This window comes from Brachypodium distachyon, chromosome 1 (genome assembly GCF_000005505.3).
Source record: "Brachypodium distachyon strain Bd21 chromosome 1, Brachypodium_distachyon_v3.0, whole genome shotgun sequence".
Classification (NCBI taxonomy): Eukaryota; Viridiplantae; Streptophyta; class Magnoliopsida; order Poales; family Poaceae; genus Brachypodium; species Brachypodium distachyon.
In genome coordinates, this window is record NC_016131.3 from 39,435,304 (window position 1) to 39,462,892 (window position 27,589).

The window sequence follows — 27,589 nt, forward strand, 5'->3', positions numbered from 1 at the left end:
CACCACACCCAAATGTATGATTGTGCTTTAATACAAAGTTGCTAAATTTTGTAATTAGTCGCAAAAATATGCCAAATAGTTGCTTAATTTTGATCTAAAGTTACTGCACCCCACCCAAGGGTATGATCGTGCCTTAATAGAAAGTTGCTAAAATTTGTAATGAGTTACAAAAATATGCCCAATACTTGCTTAATGTACTGTACCACACCCAAAGGTATGATCGCGCCTTAAGACAAAGTTGCTATATTTTGTAATTAGTCGCAAAAATATGCCCAATACTTGATTAATGTTGATGTAAAGTTACTGCACCCCACCGAAAGGTATGATCGTGTCTTAATACAAAGTTGCTAAAATTTGTATTTAGTCACAAAAATATGACCAAGAGTTGCTTAATGTTGATCTAGAGTTACTGCATCCCACCCAAAGGTATGATCGTGTCTTAATACAAAGTTGCTAAAATTTGTAATTAGTCGCAAAAATATGCCAAATAGTTGCTTATTGTTGATCTCAAGTTACTCCACCCCACCCAAAGGTACGATCGTGCCTTAATAGAAAGTTGCTAAAATTCGTAATTAGTGGCAAAAATATGTCAAATAGTTGCTTAATGCTGATCTAAAGTTACTGCACCCCACCCAATGGTATGATCGTGCCTTAATAGAAAGTTTCTAAAATTTGTAATTAGTCGCAAAAATATGACCAACGGTTGCTTAATGTTGATCTAAAGTTACTGCATCCCACCCAAATGTATGATCGTGTCTTAATACGAAGTTGCTAAATTTTGTAATGAGTCACAAAAATATGCCAAACAGTTGATTATTGTTGATCTCAAGTTACTACACCCCACCCAAAGGTACGATCGTGCCTTAATAGAAAGTTGCTAAAATTCGTAATTAGTGGCAAAAATATGTCAAATAGTTGCTTAATGCTGATCTAAAGTTATGGCACCCCCACCCAAAGTATGATTATGTCTTACTACAAAGTTGCTAATATTTGTAATTAGTTGCAAAAATATGCCAAATTGGTGCTTAATGCTGACCAAAGTTGTTGCACCTCACACAAAGTAGGATCGTGCTAAAATACAAATTTGCTAAAAAAAATGTAGTTAGTTGCTAAAATATGACAAATAGTTGCTTAATGTTGATCCAAAGCTGCTGCACCTCACACGGGTAGGATTATGACAGGATGAAAAGCTGTTAAAATTTGTAGTTAGTTGCAAAAATAGGATATTAGTTGCTTAATGTTGATCCAAAATTATTGCACCCCACACTAGCTAGGTATGATCGTGCCTGAATGAAAAGTTGTTAAAATATGTAGATAATTGGAAAAATAGGCCTAATAGTTGCTTAATGTTGATCCAAGTTGCTGCAACCCCTCAAAGATATGATCACACCCGAATACAAAGTTGTTAAATTTTGTATTTATTTGCAAAATGTGTCAAATAGTTTGCTTAATGTTGATCCAAAGTTGTTGCACCCACACGAAGTAGGATCGTGCTTGAATACAAATTTGCTAAAACTTTGCAGCTAGTTACTAAAATGTGCCAAATAGTTGACATATATGCTCATATATGATCCAAAAATTAATTATCAGCACAAAAGTCAAAGTTCCTAGTATGAGAATCGAAGTTGCCAGTATATGAACCAAAATTGGTACTATGGGAGTGAAAGTTGAGAGTATATGAGCAAAGTTGCTAATATGAGAGTCAAAGTTGTTGTATAAAATACAAAGTTGTAACTAAATAGTGAAAGTTGCGACCGAACACACTAAAGGTATCTGCAATGGAGTAAAACGTGCTAACAGTATGAGAGCCAAATTTGCTAGCATGTACCAAACTTGTCAGTATGAGAGTCAAATGTTTCAGTATAGGGTACAAGAAAGTTGCGAAAAAGTAGAAAAAGTTGTATTTTATAACATAAAAGTTGCTTTTCAAAAAATATTTGTCAAAATATACCAAAGTGGGATCTAGTTTTGAAGATCTCACTGCGATAGAGCCAATGGTGAAAACAGATCATAATTTCGACACTCGGTTTGAAAGTTACAGCGTTTTGAAAATAAAAAAATGCATTTAGCTAAACAATCCGAACATATCTCAGTTTGCATGCACGTGGCTTTGCGCCAATACGAACTCGTGACAGCCTAGCAGCGTGGGATCGTGGAGGTTTGGTATTCGTCCGTTTAGAATATTTCCATACTGAGATACAAAGCAATTATGGCAATACGCAAATTTTCTAATCCGGCCGTTGGCTGGCTGGGCTTAACCAGCCAACGGCCGCCCACTAGCAGCCTCCTATCTGTCATTGCAAAATGTGAAAAAGCATGGCGCTACAATTACATCTGCCTTTAGTATTGCTTTTAAGACGTCAATTTTAATGCACCATACCTTAAATAAATTTTGTCATATGCATTAAACATAGAAATATAAGTTTACTTTACCCAATAAACTTGTACAAAAATATAAACTACAGCCTCCAAATTCTATTTGGTTTGGCCTCCTTTTTGTTTAGTTGTGGTTTGGCCTCTTTGGTTCTCAGTATTGTTAGTTAGAACACAAAAATACGAGACAAAAAATAAGTCTACTTTTAGTTTGAATATATATGATTCAAATAATGTTTGATTGTGCATAAAAAACGTAGGATTCTTTCCACCATGTCTGAATCGATGAAAAATTTCATACAAAGTCTAATGCAAATGAATTTATAAAAGTTCCTACGTCTGCCTCCGGTGGATGTACAACATCTCTTTACGGCTCGGGATGAAGTGGAAGTACATACACTTTTTTTTTGTCATTCAAGGCCTGAAGCAACCGGGAGCAGTGCGAACGTGTATCAAAAACTAGTGCTCGAGTAGCTAGATAAACAATGGAAGAACCAGAGGTTCGGATTTGGGACACACTTACGAAGGATACTACTTTGATATGAAAGTTATGCTTCTCACAACGGTCCAAGACAATCTAGTTTTCAGATATCAATCCGGCCAGTGCGTCCACAAATACAAAGAATCTGCTCTCAAGGATGATACGACAAGTCGTCGCCTACCAGTTTCTTCGAAAATCATGTACATGGGACACGGAAGATGGCTTCTATATAATGGCCCATGGAGACAGGATTAGCAAAGTTTAAGAATAGTGTCGAGAACCACATACTGCCTTGTAAGAGGAGCGAGGACAAATTTTATGAATTGCTAAACTCTTGGGGCCAATGGCCTGAGGCCGGAAATAATCAAAATGTGGTAAAGCCGTTGGAAGGCGTGTTGAAGAATAAATATGTATTCTAGGACTTGCCTACTGTTGTCTACTGGAGATATCTCGACAAACATCACTGCAAATATAGATGTGATGCTCACTGGGGAAAAAAAAGATTGAGAGCTTGCTTGATCTATTCCTCTAGATGGTACTGTAGACAAGATAAAAGATGGGCTGAAGACATGAGAGGACTTGCAAAATCTCGGGATAAGAAAAGAATTGCGGACAACAGAGAAGACCACCAAGTTGTGGACTATCCTCATGCATATATAGACTTTTTTTGCGAACAAACATGCATATATATAGATACTTAGCAAAGCATTAGCCCGCTAAGCACATTGTCAAAAATAAATCCAAAATTAACTCCGATGTTAGATGTATTTTCGGTGATGCAGTTCAAAGGCACGAGTGGCACTCATCCGTCCTAACGACACACCTGTATAGAACAAGATGCATGATCTACACTGACTTCTTAGGCACGAGACGACACAACGCAAAGAAACGCCTTTGAGGGACACACCATGGTTGACATGTCCACTGGTTCACCATCACCAATGGTCTTCATCAATGATCTTCGCCAGCACGCCACTTCCATTATGTCCACGAGGATGGACATCTCCAATGCGTCATCTACATATTGCATCGACCGAGCGTGTCTAGAGGCAACCGCTGCATCAAACACGATATCACTATTGTGATAACCCCCACGCGGCGGACAGAGTTCTGTCAAAACCGACGTATGCTCGATGGGCTCATTCAAACTCTAACAAAAGCGGCGGTCTCATCGAAGACTCTTCTGACGGCATCCTCTAACATTTTTATACACAATCGTAACCGCATTTTTATACACAAAGTGCAAAAAAATAATTGCAATCAGTCATGGGAGATCGACTGGGATGCCAACCTCTCTTGATGCAATCAGTCAAGCGGCAATTATCGATCTGCGTTTGTGGTGCAGCTTGCTCTTGCATCTCATTATTGCTAGCTTGATTCCTGCAGAATCTAATTTGTTTTTTTCATACCGATGGCATTGGCCAGGAGGAATTGAAGTTTTGTGCAATGGTTCCTAATGCGTGTTTAACTTAGGGAATTTATATGGGATATGTTCTCAATTGTACCACAAACATTAATTTCAGGCATATATTAGCTTAATTTCATTTGTTTGGTTTCCAACATAAATACTTATGAGCCAAACGCTCACGAGTTTCAAAAAAAGGTGTTCATGTATTTCAAAGGGCAGTTCTACAGTACTTTTTTTTGAGCCGTCCATTGTGTAAGATCTAACGGTCAAAGATGGATGGTACCTCTGGCTACCATCACGTGAATGGCAACTGGCCATGGAGAGGTACCGAGTAACTGCCGACGACTGCCATCTTCTCTCCTCAATTCTCCTCTTGTGCAGCCGCGGCAATGGCCCAATGCGCCCAGCCACCTGCGAATCCCTGCTAATCCCCAATTATTCTTCTTGTTCTTGAGCCGGGCGGGTCTTACACTCCGGCTTGCGGTAGAAAGAGAGCACGAGTAGGCGTGGAGGTATTATGTTGGACAAGATGGCGATGAACCTCTCCTCACGAGTCCCAAGGAGGAGGCACTGCCGTTGCGGCTGGATCTCCTGATGGGGTCCCGGTTCGACCCGACGGACGAGTATACCTGACAATCAAGGTTCTCGACCGCTGCTTCTCCTGCCCTACACAAATCAACAATGGATTAGGAGGGAGCTACCGGTACATGGTGGTACCTCCCAAGCAGGGTAGAATTGCTCTATTTCAAAACCGACGTTCATGATTTTAAAAATTGTCGTCTGCAGCAAAACAAAAAGCTCTTAAACATGTTGTTTACAATTATAACAGTACTATTAACACTTAAACCCAACCTACAAAACTGCAGGAATATTCGGGTCACTTTATTACATTTCAATTTCAGCCAGCCGCCGAAAAAAAGAGAGTAAATATCACAAAACTCCTAATTTCTGACGAACTGTATCATTTTTGTTTTCTTTTCACTTAACCCGTATTTTTGGACTAATCCGTATTGTCAAACCCGTAATTTTTCTGTCAACGTTGCTAATAGGGAAACTGCCATGGTGGGTCCACCTGTCGTCCTCTGAAACCAAATCTTACTTACCTTAGTAACACCTGCCCTGCCCCCGTCACCATTATCCAAGCACCGCCGCGCTGCCATTTTCACCGCTGAGCGCTCCCGCCTCCTCCTGCTGCTCTCCGGCCCCGCACGCGCCACCCCGACCCCTCTGAGATGACCCGTTCCCGCGCCCGCACGGCATGGAAGCCGTGCGAGCCCCAAGCCCCCTCCCGCAGGTCTTCTTCCCCAAGACCGGCGGAGCGCCGCCCGCACCAATTCCCCTGCTTGCAACCTCCCGCGCCAAGACAATGCCAGCAAAAACAACGTGACGTCTCCAAGATCCCTCTGGCGCACTTGCCCTCATCCTCGGCTGCCCCCGAGCGCCCCCGCACCGAGCTCCTCCTCCACCGGCCGCGCCTCACCATCGACTCGCCTCAACCGGTTTCCTCTTCCCCGACCGACCCCGCCTACGAGTTCGTGGTGAGCTTCTCCTTCTTTCCCCCTATTTTCCCCATCGGATCCACCCCCGTAGAGCTCTGCCGGATTGGACGCCGCCGGCGAGTTTCTCCCATGAGCGTTCTGCTCTCCTGTGCCGTCCATGGTGGGAACATTCCAGCCCAAACCAGACCCGCAGCCCAGCCGCACCTGCAGCCCCCTGCCCCGCTCAGCCGCCCTGCTGCCCAACCGCGCCGCCCGCTCGTCGTCCCGGTCGGAGGCGAGGCTGCCACCGCCCGTCAGTTTTCCTGATAGCGTCGTTGACAGCGAGATGTGTAAGCGCGTGTTGTTAACATCTGTGTTTGTACTGTGTTCTAGAAAAAAAAATGTAGGTAATAGTACTATTATTTGGTAAGCAGCAACTAGTCGACAATGGCAGGGCTGCCACTACTAACCAGGCCTCCCGTCGACCTTCCTCTCGTCCGGCCGGTGCATACTTTATTAATATATGCATGGAAGATATATAAACTTTGATCACCGACGTGCTCCAGCACAGCTATTCCGGAGAGTCGTCGCTGCCACGTTCTTCGACCGAGTCCCAACAGCAAAAAGAGATGATCAAGAGAGACGGCAGCAATGCCCTGCCTGCCATTTCTTCTACACCTCCTCCTATCATCTCTGCGTCTTCCAACTCCTCTTCTTCTTCCGCACCCCGCCTCTGTTCTTGCCCCAAATGCAGCATGAGCGTTGAGATTGAGTTGTTCCGTCCATCAGTTTCATCGGCCCCGGGCGCAGGCATTGCGTGGTTTGGTTCGATTCTTCGTCTGATCTTCCTGTGATCTTAAGGTACGGTTTACCGATTCTTCTTCTTCCATTCTTGTGATCCATGTCCCGAACGGTTGTTTGTTCTCTTGGTTTGGGGAAATCTTGAACATGCTCTATCATGTTTACATGGAATGATTTGTTTTTGGTCGGGATTACCTTGTTCCTTTGTTTTCTTATTATACTCCGTAGATGCTAACATGCTCGGTACGTAGTCTATGGATGTTTCCACGCGGTTAGTTCTCTTAACGAGCTGGAAGAATCTTGTGCTTGCCGGTTGGTTGTCTAAAGCAAGTGTGTTGTGAGTTGTGATCCGCGGGAAGTGGAAGAAGATCCGTTGGAAGGTCTTATGTTGGGGAGGTCCAGTACGTAGGCGTTGTTATGTTTCTATCATCAGATTTTACTCACCGTCATTTTCGTTAACCTTTACTTTAAACAATGTGGCTTGATCAGAAGAGAATGACAATGCCTTGGTAACTTCAGAAATTTTTTCCAACAAAAGTGCAAGTCCTGAATGTTTGTTTTTTCTTCATTGGTTCTGACAGCAGTCACACAATGAGAACTCTGCTCCAAGCTCGAGGCGGCGGCCCCGGCGCCGGCGCCGGTGGCGCCATCGCAGCGGCGGCGGGCGGCGCAGCAAACACGCTGCCAACCTCGGGCGCCACCCCTCCCCCCTCCTCGTCCACCGGCTCTTCGTCGCCGCCGCCTCCCGACTCCAACTCTAACTCCGACCCTCCTCCTCCTTCCCCCTCGTCGTCCTCTGCTCCTCCGCCGCCTTCCCCATCATCCCCACCACCTTCCCCGTCTTCTCCCCCACCGTCCCCGCCTATTGCGCCGCCTCCTTCACCGGCGGCGTCCCCTCCGCCTCCACCAGAGGCATCGCCGCCCCCGCCGCCGGTGGCGTCCCCTCCCCCTCCACCACAGGCATCGCCGCCTCCGCCACCCTCTCCCGTGCCCCCGCCTCCCGCAGCCACCGCGCCGCCCCCAACGGAAAACGCCGCGCCCCCACCTTCCCCCACTCCACCGCCATCGTCCGCTCCATCGCCGCGGTCACACGCCAAACCGCCATCTCCATTAAGATCTTCTCCCCCTCCTCCTCCTCCTCCTCCATCCGCAGAGCCAACAGCGTCCCCAGCGGACGACACGCCGCCGCCGCCGCAATCGGACGTGCCCTACCCCCCGCCTCCGTCCGCGCGGACGAGCTCGCCCGCCGCCGCACGCTCGCCTCCTGCCGCCGCGTCCGCAGTGGACACGACAAGAAACACGAGCGTGCCGCCCAGCAGCAGCAGCGGGCTGAGCTCCGGCGCGACGGCGGGCGTGGCGGTGGTGGCCGTGATCGCCTTCCTCTGCTTCGCGGGCGTGTTCGTGTGCCTCTCCAAGCGCCGCAAGCGCAAGTACAATGATCTCTACTACCACGGCTACGCGCCGCCGCCATCGTCGTCCTACGGCACGCCGCGGCACATGTCGGGCGAGGCGCCGTTCCTGCGCGTGCCGTCGGGCCCGGGGTCGTCCAACTTCAGCAGCAACCAGCATCAGCAGAGCATGTCGCCGATGACGATGCCCGCGAGCCAGTCCCAGTCCTACGGGAACCATCAACAGCAGCAGCAACAGAGGTTCGTCTCCGCAAACTACAGCAGCACGATGGGGAGCCAAGGCCCGGGGCGGAGCGTGGCGGCGGCGTCGGGGGAGCTGAGCGTGGGGAACAGCAAGGCCTTCACGTTCGACGAGCTGTACGAGATCACCGGCGGGTTCTCGCGCGACAAGCTGCTCGGGGAAGGCGGGTTCGGGTGCGTGTACAAGGGCACGCTGGGCGACGGCAGGGTCGTGGCCGTGAAGCAGCTCAAGGGCGGTGGCGGGCAAGGGGAGCGCGAGTTCCAGGCGGAGGTGGAGATCATCAGCCGCGTGCACCACCGCCACCTCGTCTCGTTGGTCGGGTACTGCATCTCCGAGGACCACCGCCTGCTCGTCTACGACTTCGTCGCCAACGACACCATGCACCACAACCTCCATGGCAGGGGACGGCCCGTCATGGACTGGCCCACCCGGGTCAAGATCGCCGCTGGGTCGGCGCGCGGACTGGCCTACCTGCACGAGGATTGTAAGATTGAATTATGTTGTTATATCTTGATTCATGGGATTATATATATTCAGCTGCTGAATTGTTCTCTGTTGTTGTATTTGCAGGTCATCCGAGGATCATCCATAGGGATATCAAGTCATCGAACATCCTGCTCGATGATAACTTTGAAGCTCAGGTTCGGTTCCCATCTTTTTCTCAAACTCAACGGGCACAATTTGGCTATACGTATGTCAGTTCCAGATGTACTAAAACTGAAAATGTCGTGTTGATAATCCAGGTCGCGGATTTCGGGCTGGCCAGGCTGGCAGAGAACGACGTCACCCACGTCTCCACGCGTGTCATGGGCACTTTCGGGTAATTAATCCATCCAGTAGAACACTCATTCATCTCAGCAGGTGAAAAGAAAAAGAGGATTCAATCAAACGAGTATCTGGCTGTGAACTCTGCATTTTTTTTAATACATACAGGTACTTGGCTCCAGAGTATGCGTCGACAGGGAAGCTGACGGAGAAATCGGACGTTTTCTCCTTCGGCGTCGTGCTCCTGGAGCTCATCACCGGCAGGAAGCCCGTCGACTCGTCCCGTCCCCTCGGCGACGAGAGCCTCGTGGAGTGGGTAATAAGCCGCTTCTGACTCTCAACACAGCAGACCAGCAGTAGTAGCACCATGGCTCCTACTATATCTGCATGTAGTATATCAGTTAATTTGACTCGATTATTCCTCATTGTGGCAGGCGAGGCCGCTGCTGAACCGCGCCATCGACGAGCAGGAGTTCGAGGAGCTGGTGGACCCGCGGCTCGGCGGCGACTACGACGACGTGGAGATGTTCCGCGTGATCGAGGCGGCGGCGGCGTGCATCCGGCACTCGGCGGCGAGGAGGCCCAAGATGGGGCAGGTGGTCAGGATCCTCGACAGCCTCACCCTCAACGACGTGGACCTCACCAACGGCGTGCAGCCCGGGAAGAGCCAGATGTTCAACGTCGCCAACACGGCCGACATCAGGCAGTTCCAGAGGATGGCGTTCGGCAGTCAGGATTTCAGCTCCGAGTATACCCAGTCCAGGGCCAGCATGAGCGGCAGGAGGGATTTGTAGCACGCACAAAAGAAATACCCAGGGGCTCTGCACGATTTTGTTTCCGGTGATTTGTTCATTCTTTATGATTATTTTTCTTTTTACAGTGAATCTTTAATGTATGTTCGTTTCTTTGATGCGTTCATTGACAGGGTACATCCTCATTGTTATGTAATTTTAGGGGGGGTTTTGTGAAGAGAGATGTCATGTTTCGTCACAATTTGTCATCTGAAAATATGAACTCTTACCACTCTTTTGGACGGAGATATCTATTCTATTATATAATAAAAATACATGACGAATCTATTATATACTAAATGTACATGACGAAGTAATAAAAAAAAAAGATAGAGAAGCTCCAAAATCTCACAAAAAAAAAAACATCTGGCCTTTGATTTGGTGGCCACTGTTTTAGCTACGAAAACATCACCGTCCAATATAAGGTCGTCTTCCTATTTGTTTATTCCATATACCAACTCAATTGCCTTTTCCATATACAACACTTACGGCCAACTCAAACATACCCAAATCAATCCCGTGTGATCACAAAAAATCTGCAGGAGAGTACACCTTCCTATTTAATTTGTTTATTCCATATACCAACTCAATTACCTTTTCCATACACATCACTTACGGCCAACTCAAACATACCAAATGAATCACGTGTGATCAGTACGTTCAGAAAAGAGAAAAAGCCTCTCTTGCCTCTTCCTCCGGCGATCAAGCCTGACTTGCGAGCGCCCCGCCGGCTCGCCTCTTTCTACGATGAACACTTTGCAGAGATCTCCACTCTTCGTTCAACGACCACGAACTCATCTCTCTGTCCCATTGTCTCGCCTACTTCCGGTAAGTACGGAAGTACCACTTATATTAAATCAAATCGACGTAATTCCTTTAAGAGAATATTGTTTCCCCACAAATCTCTCTAAATTTAAGATAGAGATTCTTCATAGCCTGTAGCATAACTATTGTTTTCCCATGCAGTCCAAGAGATTATAAGATAATTTTTGATGCGCCGCACTGTAGCAAAGCATCAAGCAGTGCATGCAATGTTGTTTTTCGTCTCTCCCATGAACTCTATTTTGCTTTGTACTTGCCAACTAATCCATCTACCAATAAACATATGAGCACTGATATGATTTTATCGGACAAGAAGGTACGATTTTCACTTAAATATTAATGTCCTTTCTATATTGAAATTTGAAGGTACGATTTTCACTTAAATATTAATTTCCTTTCTATATTGAAATTTGACCTAATATATTTATATTCTTACTATATAGGGCAATGCAAATACACACTTCTGTAAGAAACGAACTGGTGAAGAAAATTTATTCCAAAGATTAAAGAGGACTCCATCCATATATTTAAGACCTTCAAAGTCTGGGAGTATGGAAAATATCGAACACTGAAGAACAATATGAAAATCAGTTTCCTCTTTAATACTCCCTCCGACCATAATAAGTTAGATTTGATACAAACTTAGTACAACTTTGTATTAAATCTCCGATACTAATTGTGGATCGGAGGGAGTACAACAGTGAGGGCAGTTGATGAAGAAAGAAAAAAAAAATCCAAATTCCCGAACTACTATTTTGAATTTGCCAATAGCATCACCTAGCATAGTAGAGTACAAATTGATAGCAGTGCTCAGGTATGCAGACAATCCAAGTACATGAAGAATAATTATTTTACTAGATTTATTAGCATGTTTTACTGTAGAGGCAAGTCGCGGGACTCAGACTTGATCACGAGAGGAAGATGAAAGATAGAGTGAGATAGAGAAGCCAATGACACGGGCTATAGAAAGACTTGTAAAGAGTACCCCGGTCCCCAGAATAGATCTTCCAAATAATTCAGAGATAAAGGAAAGGATCTTCCCTAATCTGAACTTTGAACAGCGGTATGCATCTGATTCAATAATGGAATCGGTTGATATTTATTTGGGGAAACAAAGATAGTGAGATGCCCTCGGGGGGTAAGATAGTACTAGGGGTCACGTGGTATTGTAGCCCTGCTTCTACAGGGAGGAAGGACATCACACTCAAGGTTCCATGTTCCACTAATTTTTACGGACAAGTCAACATGTGGCAGCAAACAAATTCAGACTTGGCCGAACTATTAGAAAAAAACATCGCTAATACAAATGCTTTGAGATACCAATGGCAAACAATATATGTTTGGAGGCCCTAGGCATAAGTCTAAGAGATATACCAAGACACAAAAAGAACAGCAGCAGCGAGAGGCCATTTGGTGGCATGACAGTGGTCCTAGGAGGAGATTGATTTCATCCAGATTCTACCAGATCTACCGAAGGGAAGAAGACAAAACATAGTCAACATAGTGTGAGAGAGGAACATAGGTGATGGGAAAAGGGGATTCAGATTTCTGCTTACATTTAGGAAATGAGGGAGTAGATTACATTTAGAGACAGAGAGAAAGGGGCTGGGGGAAGGACTTTAGAACAAAGATAAAACATCTTACGTTTAGGAACAGAGGAAGTAGAATTGAATAAAATGGTAAGAAATATATTTATTCAAAGAAAAGGTAGAAAGTTATGAATAAAATATGGTATAGCTGAATATTAGGGAATTGAATTTGGAGAATCTGAGGTGAGGTATTTGGCAAGAGAATCGTTTATAGCCGTGGCGGAGCCAGAAACTGAAAAAGAATGGTGTTAAGATGTGACTAATGGTGCTATACTTATGTATTTTTCTAATGAACTTTTTTTTGCAGATTCTACTAATGAACTTAATACTCAGTATATCCTCTTCTGACGATCCTTGCCAGGCCGGTGCTACAACACAGGTAGCACCGGGCCGGGCTCCGCCCCTGTTTATAGGGAGCCTTGTATAAAAGTTTCGGGGAAACAAATATGAGGAAGCTGTCGGCGTTATTTAAAGAGTAGGGAAACACAGAGGCAAACAAAAATGATATGTGATTGTGATGCAAAGAACATGACAGAGAGAAATGCAATGGGATACAATGAGTATGGCATATTAATTCTCATTTGTACTGAAAATTTTCAAATGAGATCTTCTTAAATTAATATTAAAAAATTGTAGAAGGCAACGTTGATTGCCCGCGCTTTTGTGCGGGCCACTCCCCTAGTTGAAGCTTAAAATTCACAAATTAGAATTGAGTTTTGCGAATGTTGTTGTTTGGATGTCTATAGAATTGAGAACTGGAATTGGACACTCAATTCCTTGGCAGTGGCCTCGAACTAAATTTAAGCCTTACCCATCTAAATTGAATGAAATTGGACAACGGTGCCCCACCACCATCTACTCTAGTGAAATACGAGAACGAACTCTCCTGAACTCAGGTGAACTATGGAGACCACTCCGACGAACTTCGGCGAGCTCCGGTGAACTTCAACAACTCCAGCAACCTTTCGACGATTACTCTGGCGAGCTCCAATCGTATTCACATATTGAAGCTTGGAATTCTTTCGTCACAATTTGTCACCGCAAAATATATAGTTCCAAAGCAAGTTCAATTTGAAGGAATTTCTCAAAGGGGCCATCATCTCTGGATTTACTAGACTTATTAGGATAAGGTAAAAACTTATTCATCCAAGTCCTCTTTCCTTACAATGATTTTTTAACAACCTTCTTTCTTACCCTTGTCTTTATATGGATTAGAGGCTTTATTGTCCTTATCATTTAATTCAAGTTTATCTTCGTTATCATCCTCAACCTGCAAGTGTTCTTCCACTTCTTCATCTTGTGCTTCCCGACAGAGAATTTCAATACTACATGGATATTCAGTTTGAACATCAGAGGTGTGGTTGTTGTAAAAATACACTAGTTTCAGGGAGTTTTGATGGTCTAGCGTGTAGTTGTTAGTATGGGGTGTATGCCGACACTATTAGTTAGGGTTGTTGTACACTCGACAAGTTGACACATCATTGTTGTTTAATAGGTTAAGTTGTCTTGCGCACCGTAACTTACTGCTATTAGGAGAGGGATGGAGTGAATAGTCACTCAGACCGTAGCGAGACTTCCCGATTCGGTACCTGTTGATGATTCCCAACACTTCTTCCACCGATGCCAACGCTAGGAGCTCCCTGCCAAAGTGAACCTTGGAGCTCCCTAGCGCACCCTCGCTCCTGAGAGCTTCTCGTCGAGGCAGAATTTGGAGCTCTCTAACCCCGCCTCCCTCTTTGAGTTCATTCAAGTGAAGATGAAACGATTCCACCGATCCGGGGAGGTGGTTAGACCCCTCGAACCTTCTCGACGCTAGGAGCTCGCTCCCTGCCAAAGTGAATCTTGGAGCTCTCTAGCCCTCGCTCCTGGGAGCTCCTCGTCGAGGCAGAACTTGGAGCTCTCTAGGCCTACCGCCCTCCTTGAGTTTATTCAAGTGAAGATGAAATAAATTACACAAAAAGTACCGATGGCATGTTTTGTCCTAGGTGCAATGGGTTACACAGAGACATGTGTGCTCTTCGTTTTAGTATGGGCATCTGCTTCATTTGTTATATAATTGTCTATTATCCCATGCAGGACGGTATTTTTTGCCATAGTTAAGTCCTATAAACACTGCACATTTCGTGTACACGCAGACATTGGTTACAATCTTCATTGACATCACAGTCCCAACATGCGTGCTCTTGTTTTGGTAGGGTCATTTGTTTCTTTTGTTTCAACAGGACTCTGAAATCTTCTAAATCTAAATGAAGAGCAGATTTTCATCAATCGTACATGTTATTTTTTCCTCCTTTAATTCATATCCATCCATCCAAAGAGTTTCTTCATGGCACTTTCCATCATTACAAGAGATGAGACGAGTTCATCTCTCTTCTTGCCTATATACATACAACATCTAACACAACATGGCCCCCATCGTTCTTGCTTTGGCCATTTTCCATGCATGTTGGCGTCCACTTCAACCTTCCACACAAAATAAAGCTGGCCATGCAATGCAAGTCTTTTCCTGCTTTTTCCAGGCGTCTATTAATTTTCTAATTTATTATTCAAATCTTCTCTACTGCTACTAGTCCTGCTGCTATTACTAAATTTCAAAAGCGAGTGAAACTTTTGCCCACTCCTTCCAATTCCATTCCTTCCACCCAGACTCTCCATCCTGACCCTCCCTGTTCAACGGGCGCCTACAGCTGCCCCGTCAACAATGGCGACCGCCACGCCGGCGGTGCCATTGCCGGACTACCAGGTGTCCGGCGCTGCGGCCCACCAGCGGAACGGGCCGGGGTCGTCGTCGTCGGTGGGCCTCGGCCCATTCTTCGGGATGCTCGCGGCCGTGCTGCTGCTCACCGCCCTGTCCTGCTTCTTCGGCCGGGTCTGCGCGGCGCACGCGGAGGGGCCCGATGAGTGGTATGACTGCACCAGGCTGACCGCCGGCCGCCGGAGATGCTGGTGGCGGCGGCGCTGGCGGGCGCCTCGTCGGCCCGCTGAGGAGGCGAAACAGCCGCCTGCTGCACCCCCGCCGCCTGCCTTAGGTTGGGTGGCGCTCTGAACTTTGCAGGTTAGTACAATAAGGAATTGAGGAGAGAGTAATAAAAGGATACCGATCTGTACTATCGTCTTGTTTTGCATCCTTCAGTTTTCCTCGTTGAATCTCATGCCATCAAAGCAAAATGGTTCGCCTGGATGGTTGCTTTGAACACAGAAATAATTTGTTTCTGCAAAATGCAATTTTCCATTCGTCGCCATTCTAACCCGAAACTTTGAAGCAACTGTCTTGGCAAGTTTCTAAATGATCTTTATATGGAAATGAAGGAATCCGGAGTAATTAACGCAAAAAACATGGAGTTGAGGAATCAAAGGTAAAACGCAAGAAGGTGCTGCCCTGCCCTGTATGAATGAATTATGAATAAAGAAGGGAACGCCGACCTAGTGCAATTCTCTCAATGCAAACCATACCAGGGTTAGTTTACAGTACAGTTGAGGGAGAACAGTTATGGCATGAAACAAAGAAAAATAAAATCAACCATCAGATTGCAGACATAAACAAAAAAAAGGAAAATAATACACATCTCTAAATTGCTAAATGAACTTGCACCTGTACTCTCTTGTCTTCTTTTGACCTATCTAAGAAAAGCTATGATCTAGCTCTATCCTCTGGACTAGAACTCCATGGAACCACAGAAGTATCAGCCCAAGAATATTCACAAGTTTTGCCCAGTCCATTTTTGTCATCTTTCAGGAGACAACGTTCTATAATCTGTACAAAACACAAAATCTACTAAAAACACGCTATCCCTCAACTTCTAGATCGGCTCCCTTCGTTACTTGCATAGCCTTGCCATCACGACGAGCAGAGATCCCAACCATCCTTGGGTGTGATGATGTCCGGTGTCGTGAAGACAATTGCCTTGCCACCTCTGGATCTTCAGCCTTCCCCAAGTATCTTTTCCACTGAATCTTGTTATGGAACATTGGGAAGAAGCGGATCTGAACTGCTGCATAGCAGAAGTAAGGAATGAGTGTTGCCATCACCACGAAAAGAGTCACCAACCAGTATGACAGGGCCGGCGCCAACTGTTCAATGAAGACCATGTATGCTGTTGTTGAGTACTTTGGGTCTACAGCACCATAAGCCAAGAGGAAGAGGTACCATACAGCAATGCTACCCCATATGAATATGTGCTGGATTATGGTGAAGTAGTTTACTGAGAGCGCCATTTGGCAGTTCACAACCCATACGACGCAAGTGTACATGACAGCGCCTAGCGCATCCAAGCCTGCAACTTGGCCATCCTGGCGGAATGCTTGGTCATTCAGGGCGGTAGTGCAGAAGAAAAATATCAAGATGGCATTTATGACACCATTAAGCATCCAGCCAAGTATTCGACGCCAGCTGAATAATACATTCTGCACTCCTTCTTGGTATAGTTCCGGATACTGTTAAGCAACATGCAAACAGGCACTTCATTAAAAACAGGTTGATCAAGAGTACGGAAAATGAATTTGCATTGCTTCTGCATTTTAGTGTGAGATCTCTTTTAGCGTAGCATGAAAGATAAATTTTAATCTTTTGTTTGTTGAAAACAATGATAAGGTACTACAAGAAACTTGAGGCATCTTTGGGGTAAGAGGTCTGCTTGGATTAAGTAGGAAATCGGTAAATCTATAAAAAGCACATACAAGGTGAAGTCGCCTAACTATTTTAGCTTCTCTGCAATCATAGAGTACAGTGATAGTAGATTGAGTAAGTTCCTTCAGGAACGATGTAGTGAAACATGCTTCCGAGTATTTAGATTTGAGAAGGTACTATTGTGAACGATAGTATCTTTTCGAAGCGGTTCGGTGTTGACGTACCCGTAGACACAGCCGGGAAGACACATCTTGATCAAATACTCCCAATGCAATTACAGGTAGTGAGGTGAAAAAAACATTATACAGTGACAAGAACCAGTCATTATAAGCTGGCTTCCCTGAAAAGGATGCAAATGCTTCATACAGAAAGATAGTGACTCCAAAGGTCACATTCTTGTAGAAGAAATAGCATATCTGCGCCAAAAATATATATTAACATCATGATTGAATTTTAAAAGTTGAATATTAGGTCAAACAAACCAAAAGTATACCATCACTGAAATACGTCGGTAACACCAATGCCCATGCACCAAAAGTAACCGTTCCAGGAAGCGGAACTGAGCGATGGCAATATCACTTGCCATGACAGCCTGAAACATTGTTAAGAGAAACAACTAACATTAGAAAATTACATTAAAAAGAGAGCACAAACACCTTCACAAAATTTACCAAGCATTAAAATTAGCAACCTGCATCCCTTCCACACCACTAATGCCAACTCCTATGTCAGCTTCCTGTAGCATGCCGACATCATTTGCCCCATCACCAATTGCTAAGGTAACTTTATGCGAATGTTTAACAAGTCTTGTAACCTGCAATTGGTGAAACATATTAATATCTTTGCACATATGCTTTTAGAAACAATACTAGGAGAATTATACATAGAAAACAGAAATATGAGTTTTCAAAAAGCAAGAAGCTGACCAATGCCTTCTGCTTCGGTGAAGATCGACAACATATGACTGATGCACACTTGACAGCAAGATCCAAGAATTTAAACTTGGTATCATCTTCCAAAGCATAAGTCAATGATTTACCATCAATTATCAGTGCAAAAGATTCTGTGCTGGACTGACTTAAAGTTGGAATCTGTTTTGTTCCATCCTCTATCTGATCCATAACACTTTGCTTTGATGCCTGAAGAGTCAATAAAGAGAAAGTAGCTATTACGATTTCAATTGTTTAGGCCTCTAGGATTAGAATTGTGAATGCGAATGCATGTTCAGTCAAACTTGTTTTTATGTAAACATTTCCGAGTGATTGATGTGAATAAAGTCATCTGAAAATTACAATTACATAGGCAATAATTCAGTGACAAAAGCAATTTAATCATTTTATCACCTTTGCAATGGAATGTTTGTCTCCACTTTTCTCCAATGCAAGGATGTCAGGTGCTTCCAGGGTGATGATTATCTGTGTCATCCCTTGTCTGAGTAGGCTACATGCAAAGCTGAAGAATAACAAGAATTAGAAAAGGAAATAGCCAGCTTATACTTCTTTAGAACAATAGCCAGTTGTACTAAAACGATCCTTGATAATCGAAATAAACTATGTACCCAATATTGATAGCTGTCTCCATTTTGTCACCAGTTAGCACCCATATCTTAATTCCTGCTTGTGCAAGCTTGTCAATGCATTCTGGTACCTGAATATAAATGCGCACAAATGAGCAAGGGCTATTTACATTTATTAGAATGGATTTCAGTAAAATGAAAGGACTGGAAAACATAGCTGTTCAAAATAGCATACCCCTTTCTGGAGCTTGTCTTCAACAGCAGTAGCACCAAGAAGAAGCAAGTCCCGCTCGATGCTGTCAGCAGCCTCCTCAATTTTTTCATCTCTATCGGCACCTCCAGATATTTTGGCAGTGCGGAATTTTTCAGCGAATTTCTGATATTCTTTCTCATCCAAGACACGGTATGCAAGAACCAAGGTTCTTAGACCAGAATCAGAATACTCATTTATGTGCCTTTTAGTCTCTTCCTCAAATTTTCTTCCAGTTGGTGCAAGCCTACTGAACATCACACTGTTGACATGGAGAAGACAGATAAGAAAACATTGGCAGTAACATAAGCTCGACAGTTATCTGTGAGAAGATACAGAAATTTAGAACAGATGTAGTACTTACCTATCAGCACCCTTGCTAAAAAGTAATATCCTTCCCTCTGGTTCTTTTACTATAACAGACATTCGCTTCCGTGAACTACTGAATTCCAAGACATTTAGGAGCTCATACTTTCTGTATTAGATTGTCAAAAGGTCAAATTTACATAATAAACAGTATCATTTAAGGAAATAAAGAAAACTGACTTGCCTATATTGATGATGTAGAACATTCTGGTTAGGATCCTGTTCACGTACAACTATACTTGTCTGTGCCCTCTTGTAAAACTCAAACCCTAATTCTCTTGCTGCAATAACAAATGCAGCTTCATCAGGAGACTCGGCTTCATATGAAACCTTATCTGTTTCATCTACTTCAGGTATGCATGTATGGCAGATGGCTAGGAGACGGAAAAAATCTCTTATCACATCTCTATTAGGCTCATGAATCCAATTCCCATCCATAATACGTGGATCCTTCAAGTTAAAACCTTTAACATGAGAACTCTCATCAATTTGTTTCTCCTTCTGCCCTCCACCTTCTACCTCATCATCTAACAGCACCCCTTTCCTCAGAGCCATAGCTTTCTCAACTTCTGTGACACCCTGACCATAGGCAGTGCCAGCAATCGAACACTTGATAAACTCCATCATGTTGCAGGTCAATGTACCAGTCTTATCAGAGAGAATAGTGTCAACTTGACCTAGTTCCTCATTTAGATTTGAGGTTCGAGCATGAGTTGGCTTATCTGATTCTTCATCATACATTTCAATGTCCTGATTAATGAATAGAGCCTGCAAGATCTTGACCATCTCGATGGATATGTACAAAGAAATTGGGATGAAGTAGTTGTACAGCATCAAGGCTGTTAACAAATGAAAGAAAGATGCCAGAGCTGCTCGTTTCGGATCATAGAAGACGGTTGAATCATCTGGCCGAAGATACCATCGTTTTGGCTCACCATTCCTTAAATCATCTTTCGTCCATATACCGAAAAAGACTGAACCAAGCAATGCAATTACGAGTAAAGAACACAACAGCAGGTAAATGATTTTATCCATTTTCTTCTCAATCTTGCTTCTTTTGGATGGTGGATCAGTTGCATTTTGCATCACTTTTGTGTCATGGCCTGTGAAGATGACAGCCCCATATATGTAATCAGTGTTCCGCAACTTTGAGTCCCGAAGAAGAAGTTGTTGCGGAGATAGAGGATGCTGCATGTTGTTCCATTCCATAGTACCAATAAAAGAGTAAAGATTCGCATTCGGATCTTCGCATTTGATTATCTGTCTGAAGTTTCTGAAACTAGTATCGTCTTGTAAATCCAATGTCACCTCAAGAGCTTGTTTAATTTTCAAATTTGTTTCACCATCCAGGTTCATGGTCTCTACATAGCATATTCCATCCGGATAGTTAGATGAAAGCAGAATCAAGTCAGCAGGAAAGAAATTATCCTTCTCCACCTTTATCACATCTCCAATTTTGATATACTTCCATTTGGTCTCTTCAAAAATGCCATTCCCTCTATGCACTTTTACTATCCGATTGTTGAGCTCATGATCCTGAGTGAAGATTTGCATATCAACTTATGAAATTCATATCAACAACATGAGAATGTACATAAATTTACAAACCAATTAAATCTTAGAGATAATGCAGTGAAATTTCAAGGTGAAGATATGTCAAAAAGATCATCACAAAGATGTGTATTGCACCAATGCATTTCAAATTTCATAACAAATTTAGCTTTGATCTACTTTATTGTGTATCGTGTTAACGAATTGAGACCATGGGGCTACAACTGAGATTACAAATTCTTGCTAAATCAGTTTATGAGCTGCCTATTCGGATCCGGCATAATTCCTGATGATATTTCTTGACCACATCTCTAGGATGCAAAATGAAATAACTGAAAATTTAATGCTGAAACATAAGTAATTTGCAATGTGGTTCAGGTGTACAGAAGGAAGGTTGTGACTTGGTTGTAACTACTGAGATTACAAATTCTTGTTAAACCAGCTTACCAGTTGCCTATTCGGATTCGGCATAATTTATGATGATATTTCTTGACCACATCTCTAGGATGCAAAATGAAATAACTGTGATGCTGAAACATAAGTAACTTGCAATGTAGTTCAGGCGGTTGTTCAGAAGGAAGGTTGCGGCTTGGTTGTAACTAAGCGGTGCATATTACTTCCCTCAAAAATACAAAGTAACACATACTATGTTTAGATTCATAGTCTCCAAAATTCATTTTCATCTTTTGTGATTGTTATCTGACCTTAGGTTACTTGTGGTTTCTTAAAAACTTCAGCTTTTATATTTTACGAGGAAAAAAACTAACTTTTTTACTTCCCTAATGATTTATGACCCTGTATGGTTGATCCAATAAAAAAGCTCCTTTAGATTTAAATTCCTTCCTACTTTGGCTCTTCAAAACAGATATGTGGCAAGAAAAAAGCACCTGACCATTATGAAAGGAAAAGCATATACAAAAAAGATGCCAAATCTGTTTCAACTCATGAAACAATTATTGGATAGGTCAGATTATGCTTAAGCCTGTTAAGTTCTTGTGGATCACAACAACGTACTACTCACATCAATCAAAGCAAGTTCACTAAATATCGCTTGTGCTAGGATTTGAGCGATACCTGTTGTTTCCTCCTCCAATCCTCAACCCCTTCTTTAACCATGGTCGCAATAATCACCACACACAGTGGCAGTAGCGCACTGACTGCCGAGTAGGGTGCAAGGCGTGTCAACGTGAGTACACCCGTGACAAGGAAGTAGAAGTTGGCCACCCTCCGGAACTGCTCGAAGAGAGACTTGGGCAGGAAGGTGACCAACGTATACTTTGTCGTCGCGACCTCATTCAGCGGATATCTGAAGCCCTCTTCTTCATGCCTGTTTGGATCATTGACGTAAACAACTCGGGAGAACCCCGTGGTACCAATCTTGGAGTGATCTTCGCTGGAGCTCTTGCCGCACAGCGCAAAGCTGTACAATGCACTCAGCTTGAGCTTCTCGATCCTCTTCCTTCCTCGTGCCATTTTCCGTAAAAACAATCAGATCACAACACCAGGCAGGCTACTCACCAAGGCAACAGGCTCAGGGCTCTTGGCTACTGCTGAGCTTACTGGACTTGAGGTCTGAAACTTATTGAGCTGAATCTGGAATTCAGCCCTCAATAAACACAGAATCAGGTACAGATTACTGGACTCCCCCTCTGAGGAAGAACAACTCAGGCTTCAAGTAAAAGAAAAAATCGAAGTGGAAAGACCTATTCGGGCTCCCCTCCCACCCAACAAGACTCCACCTAAAAAAGCAGGCACAGGAAACTGGAGTGTACTGGGACCAAGCCTGGCCAAATCACCTGACAAGAACTCCTCAACAGAGCTCCAAGATCCCACCCAGGCAGGGCGCGACGACGGCGTCAGACCGAGAACCCCGCCTTTGGCCACCGCAGCGAACGGCCGGCTCCCGGAATCCCAGCTGGAGGCGGCTATTACTGCGCGGGGGGCCCTGATCCATGCGCGCGGCTGCAGCTGGAGGTTTTCTCCAAGAAACGTCCCCAAGAAAGAGACTCGAAAAAAGAGTTATTACGCGCCCCGCATGCGCGGGCGCGCGCGGGGGAAGGGAGGAATCTTCGGGGGTGGCAGGCAATGCGCGCGAAGCAGCTGCGGCGAGGGCAAGAAAGGAACAGAACTCCCCCCCACACACGGTTTCTTCTCGCGCGGCGAACGAATCAAAGACGGCGGACGCGAAAGCGGAAGGTTTTTGGGATAAGGGGAAATTCGAAGCCTTTCCTTGGGGAGGAGGAGACGGGGGGAGGGTGGGTCAATGGAAGAAGAATTCAGACTGGCGTAGGCGACGGGAGATGCAATGCAAGAGACGGGGGAGAGAGTCGTGGGCGTGTGCGACGGGGTTGTTCTTCTTGTTTTGGCCGGTTCGGTTGTTGGCGTGGCCCTCTGCTGCTGCTCCTGCGCCTCTCCTCCGACTGTCTGTCTGCCTGTCTGTTCTGGCTCGCGCTTTCAGGGTTGGTAAAACGTGTGCTGTTTCCTGATGGTACGCTAGATGCTGTGACACTTGGTATCTTTCTCTGTCGTTTTACTCTTTTCAACCATGTACTGCTGCTACTCTTTCCATGTATGTACTCCACTTTGCAGGAGTACTCTCTGGAGACGACCAAAAATTATGTATCGATGCCTGATAATTTGTCCCAATTGGTTTGTCTCAAACGTAGAAACAGTTTTTTTTTATTGTGGTTTCGTGGTAACTGAAATTTACTTCGACTGAACATAATTTTGTTTTGTACGAGATATTTTGTTTCCAGAACATCATGTTGTTGTCTCCGTCAAATAGAGAATTTCTTACAAGGAAATAAACGTTTTGTTTCCATCAAACCGGAGAATGTTTCCATTTTCATGATTGTACAAAACAAAATGTGGATGTCTTGCAAAAGAAAGAAAGAGGAAAATTTGCTTCTTTAGAATGGGAATTTTCTTACATGCAATTGTGAGGTACTACACCATGTATGGCTGTGAAAACATTGTGGAGAATGTATCAATTAATTATGCTTCTAGAAGTAACTTCGGATGCGATCATATCAGCACCAAAGCATCGAATCCCATCTGAACTCCGAAGTTTAGCGTGCTTGGGCGAGAGTAGTATTAGGATGGATGACCTTCTAGAAAGTCCTTGTGTTGCATTCATCTTTTTTTTACTTCAAAAAAAGAAGTATGACTTCTTTTCCACAAAAGACAACGACGACAACGATGGCAAGCGGTGATGATGCCACGACTGAAGAGGACGGAGACACGTAGTACGTAGTCAAAGATAACAGGGTGCCGTCACTGCTGGCTGGAATGAGAATTTGGAGGAAGACACACCGGGAAGTGGAGATGCCGATGGAGTAGGGCATGTTGGTTGGAGAAGACGTTGATGGAGGAGGCCACGTCGATGCGGTTGTGATAGAGGAGGGTGTCGAATAGTGCGGTGGATGATAGCATTGGGTCGTCAACACGTGTGATTAGACTTCCAAATAAATTGTTCACTTGTTTCGCGTGATCCATGGTGTTGCTATCGGGAGGTTTAGAAGTGAGGAAAGATAAAGAATAGCAGTTGTAGGATGAGAGACAGATCAAGGAACTATATCCGACACGACGAGTTCATTGGAATACCTGCTCAAAAAGTTACACAAAAGTTAAAGAGATCTTAAAGGGATGGTGAAATTAATTTGTATTTACTCGCTAGTTTTGTTTAAGTGGAAAGCATGTCAAAGTTGACATGAAGATGCTATTGAGTCAGGATCACTCTCAATTTGGGTAAATGGGAGCAGGTTCAAAGATTTTGAAAACTAAGAGAACTATTTAGCTGTGGAACTGAGGGTTCAAACTTTAATTGATGCTATAGTTCTCCTATTTGTAAACATATGTTGGGTTGTTTTGGTATGTCATTTAACAGGGTCGATACGACCAAATTCCATTTAATAACATTTGGCATGTTGGGATGCACTAATTTAACAAGACATGGTTCATGTTTGGATGCACTAATTTAACAAGGCTAAATTTATTGTTGTGTGCATCAATTGATGAAGAGGCCTGAGGTTATCCATCTTTTTTTTTAAGAAAAAACTTAGTTTGCTTTTGGCTTTAGGGTTGATCATAGGAATCCAGTTTTTCCAACAACTTTTTACCATTTGTCTAACCAATTTTACAACTTTTGAGTTTATTTTTACAGCGGGTCATAAAATATCTAGCACAACACATTTGGGCAAGCAAAGACTAAACCTTAACTTTTCAACCAAGAGATATATGAATTTTCTGACATGGATCACATTCGCCACGTTGCTGAAGTCAAGTCATCTACGCTTAAAATGAACATTGTACTTATCTATCATTTTCTACATGCAGCGAAAGAAGTCTTACAAGAATTGAATCTTTTTCTTTGCCTCCATCGGTCTGTCCCGTTTTTGTCTGTGCACAAAATTTGATGAGAAGAGGTTGCATCCTCGGTTGGTTAGGTAGCAAAGGTTATCCAAAACTCCAAATAACAATGCAACTTTTTGTGTGAATTAGGCAGGCTTGTGCTTTCAGGTTTAGACGTCTCAGCCTTATAGATTATTTTTCTAGAGCTTCTTAGTTTGTTTTTCTAGATAAGAAAAAGGAAAAATAATTACTACTACATACCATTTTAGGCGCTGTTAACTAAGTGTATATAAGGTACTCCTTCCGTTATTAAATATAAATTTTCTAATTTTTCCTAAGTCAATTTTTTTAAATATAACCAAGTTTTCAGAAAAAGTTGCCAATATGTATAACTTCAGTTTAGTTTAATTAAATATGTCATGATATATCTTCATAGTATACTCATTTCATATTGTAGATACTAGTATATTTCTCTATAAACTTGGTCATTGTCAGACACATCTAAAAGATCTTACATTTTGGAACAAACGTAATTGTGTTTATTCTTGACACAAAATTGGCTGTGAATCTTTGCCCTACGAGGAACCATAAAGGAGGAAGACAACCTAGTTGTTTGAGGATAGGTTTTCACTTCTTCTTTTTGAACCTCAACGATGAGCTTTTTAACCCATTTCTCCAATTCACGGGATAGAAGAGAACAAACGATCATGTTTATGATTAAAAAAAAAAGAAGAAGCCAAAAACCCTTACAAACCTAGGTGAAAGCCCTATCAGCAGGCCAGCTACTTACAAAAATGTTCCAATTTTATTTATGGACTATATATTGGGTTATAATCTTTTTCTAGTGTCCAGTCATGTTTCAGAAGACAAAAAAAATGTGAATGTCCTCGCTCTCTCAAACCGGGAGGTACTTACTGCATGCAACCTTTCATTAGAGTAAAATGCATTAGATGTCCTAATTCTTTTGCAAAAGTCCTAAGTTAGTTCTAATTCTTTGAAACTGCATGTTTTGAGTCCCAATTGTTTCATAAGTAGTTCAGAACAGGTTCTAATGTGGCTCAGGCGCGTGTCTCCTGCCAACATGGCTCTTCGGGCCCACTTGTCAGGTGCCAACATGGATGTCTCTTTTGCAAATAAACCCCTGCCCCTTCGTTTCTTCTCCCCCGTGACCCCTCTCCCCTTTCTCTGATTCTCCACCTTCTCCGGTCCTCCTCAGCTATGACAGGTAAGCCATGGAGAGGAAGCCGGCAGCCATTGCAGCAAGGACTCTTAATCAACTACCGATTACTTTCATGTTAATTAGAAAGAGAGAGGAGAAGAAGATCTCAGCCAAGTCCCTCTTCCCTACTCCCTTTTGTGACACAAGACCAGAGGCACCCGAGCTTTGCAGAACGAGACACGATGGCCTACTGATGCTTGTGTGCTCTGGCCTCGGCTCGGTGTGTAGCTTCCATTGACGCGTGGGTTGGAGGAGCCCACCTGGATGGGCGGTCGCGCCTTACCCGGTGACGGCGTGGCCCGGTGGTGGATCGGCGAGCCGCTCCCGTGGTGCACCAGCGCCGGAGCCTGCTACTGCCTCCTCGGCGTGGAGTAGGAGAAGGGTCGCGCGGTATCCATCTCCAGCGGCATCACGTGCTGATGGTGCTCGCGGTGGTCCGTCGATGCGCGGCCCGGTGCCTCTGTCGCCGCGCCCGCCATGCTGCTCCGGTTGGTGTCGAACGACGCGCGCGAGGCCATCCACCTCTCCGCCCACCGCGGCTGCTCCCGGTCCATCTCCTCCTCCACCGCCGGCGCCGGGTTCCTCCAGATCTTGGAAAACACAACATAGGAATAAGATCGAACACTTGGAACGCAATGAATCGCGCAAATAGAACAAAACAGAGTGTTAACAAGTTCCAATCTTACTTGGTGGGAGAAGGCGTAGGACAGTGCCTCGGCAAGCAACCTCAGATCGATTAGCTACTTAGCTTAACAATAGCGGCCGGCCGGGGGTTACCATGGAGCGACGCGACGTACTCGTTTGTGTACTTGGAGTCCCATAAGGCGGAGGTGTCGACGCGGTAGGAGGAATTGTTGCTGCCAGCTTGTTGCGTTCTGACAGAGGTTGAGCGGAGAATCAGAGAAAGGGGAGAGGGGTCACGGGGGAGAAGAAATGAAAGGGCAGGGGGTTATTTGCAAAAAATCTTCCACGTGGCACCTGACAAGTGGGCCCGAAGAGCCACGTCGGCATGAGACACGCGCCCAAGTCACATTAGGACATGTGTTGAACCACTTATTAAACAATTGGGACTCAAACGTGCAGTTTCAAAGAATTGAGACTGACTTGGGACTTTTGTGAAAGAATTAGGACCTCCGATGCATTTTACTCCTTTCATTATTTAGTCGATGAACAGCTAACCCACACATCTGTTTATTTTCTTAGACACGTCATTATAAGACCATCTCCGATATAGCAAGACCGTTACTTCATGCATCAGGTCAACTCTTTTGCTTAGATGGAAGAGAGAAGTGGAATTGATGTGATACGTTGTATGTTGATGAAGGAATGATACCTGCACTGGTACCAAGAAACATGGAGGAGCAAATAAAGAATGATAAGCATCTCCTCCGTCCGGAAATACACTAAAACGCGTCTAGATACATATGAATCTAGAAAAATTCGAGTTATTTATTTCTGGATGGAGGGAGTATGACTGTAGACTCAAGGAAAAACAAGCACGGTTTAGGAATATTAAATTGGGAGAGAAATGAAATAAAGACGAGATGAGGTG

At 44.2% G+C, this 27,589-nt stretch overlaps 2 protein-coding genes and 1 non-coding gene across 5 annotated transcripts; 2 read left to right on the top strand and 1 right to left on the bottom strand.

Annotated features, from left to right (window-relative positions):
• Window positions 1-6,321: 6,321 nt before the first annotated feature.
• On the top strand, window positions 6,322-9,981 carry LOC100833953 (proline-rich receptor-like protein kinase PERK8). 2 transcript variants are annotated; one of them, XM_024458116.1, is made up of 6 exons: window positions 6,322-6,601; window positions 7,123-8,675; window positions 8,762-8,832; window positions 8,935-9,011; window positions 9,125-9,272; window positions 9,391-9,981. In XM_024458116.1, the coding sequence occupies exons 2-6, from the start codon at window positions 7,133-7,135 to the stop codon at window positions 9,748-9,750; spliced, it is 2,199 nt and encodes a 732-aa protein (XP_024313884.1). In that variant the 5' UTR covers window positions 6,322-6,601; window positions 7,123-7,132; the 3' UTR covers window positions 9,751-9,981. The 2 variants fall into 2 exon arrangements, with proteins under 2 accessions (XP_024313884.1, XP_014751733.1); XM_014896247.2 differs by having other exon boundaries at window positions 7,126-8,675.
• A 5,601-nt stretch (window positions 9,982-15,582) lies between these two features.
• LOC100830497 (putative phospholipid-transporting ATPase 9) lies at window positions 15,583-22,853 on the bottom strand. 2 transcript variants are annotated; one of them, XM_010229397.3, is made up of 12 exons: window positions 22,265-22,853; window positions 21,543-22,061; window positions 19,102-20,453; window positions 18,916-19,026; window positions 18,537-18,813; window positions 18,344-18,432; window positions 18,129-18,237; window positions 17,712-17,924; window positions 17,477-17,599; window positions 17,279-17,377; window positions 17,010-17,201; window positions 15,583-16,592 (listed from the first exon to the last, which is right to left on the bottom strand). In XM_010229397.3, exons 2-12 carry the CDS (start codon window positions 21,939-21,941, stop codon window positions 15,945-15,947), a joined length of 3,612 nt encoding a protein of 1,203 aa, XP_010227699.1. In that variant the 5' UTR covers window positions 21,942-22,061; window positions 22,265-22,853; the 3' UTR covers window positions 15,583-15,944. The 2 variants fall into 2 exon arrangements, with proteins under 2 accessions (XP_010227699.1, XP_014752718.1); XM_014897232.2 differs by lacking the exon at window positions 22,265-22,853 and having other exon boundaries at window positions 19,102-20,278; window positions 20,355-20,453; window positions 21,543-21,681.
• A 631-nt stretch (window positions 22,854-23,484) lies between these two features.
• Window positions 23,485-23,603, top strand: LOC112270223. The gene has a single exon (XR_002962624.1). It is a non-coding gene; the product is annotated as a 5S ribosomal RNA (ribosomal RNA).
• The last annotated feature ends 3,986 nt before the right edge of the window (window positions 23,604-27,589 follow it).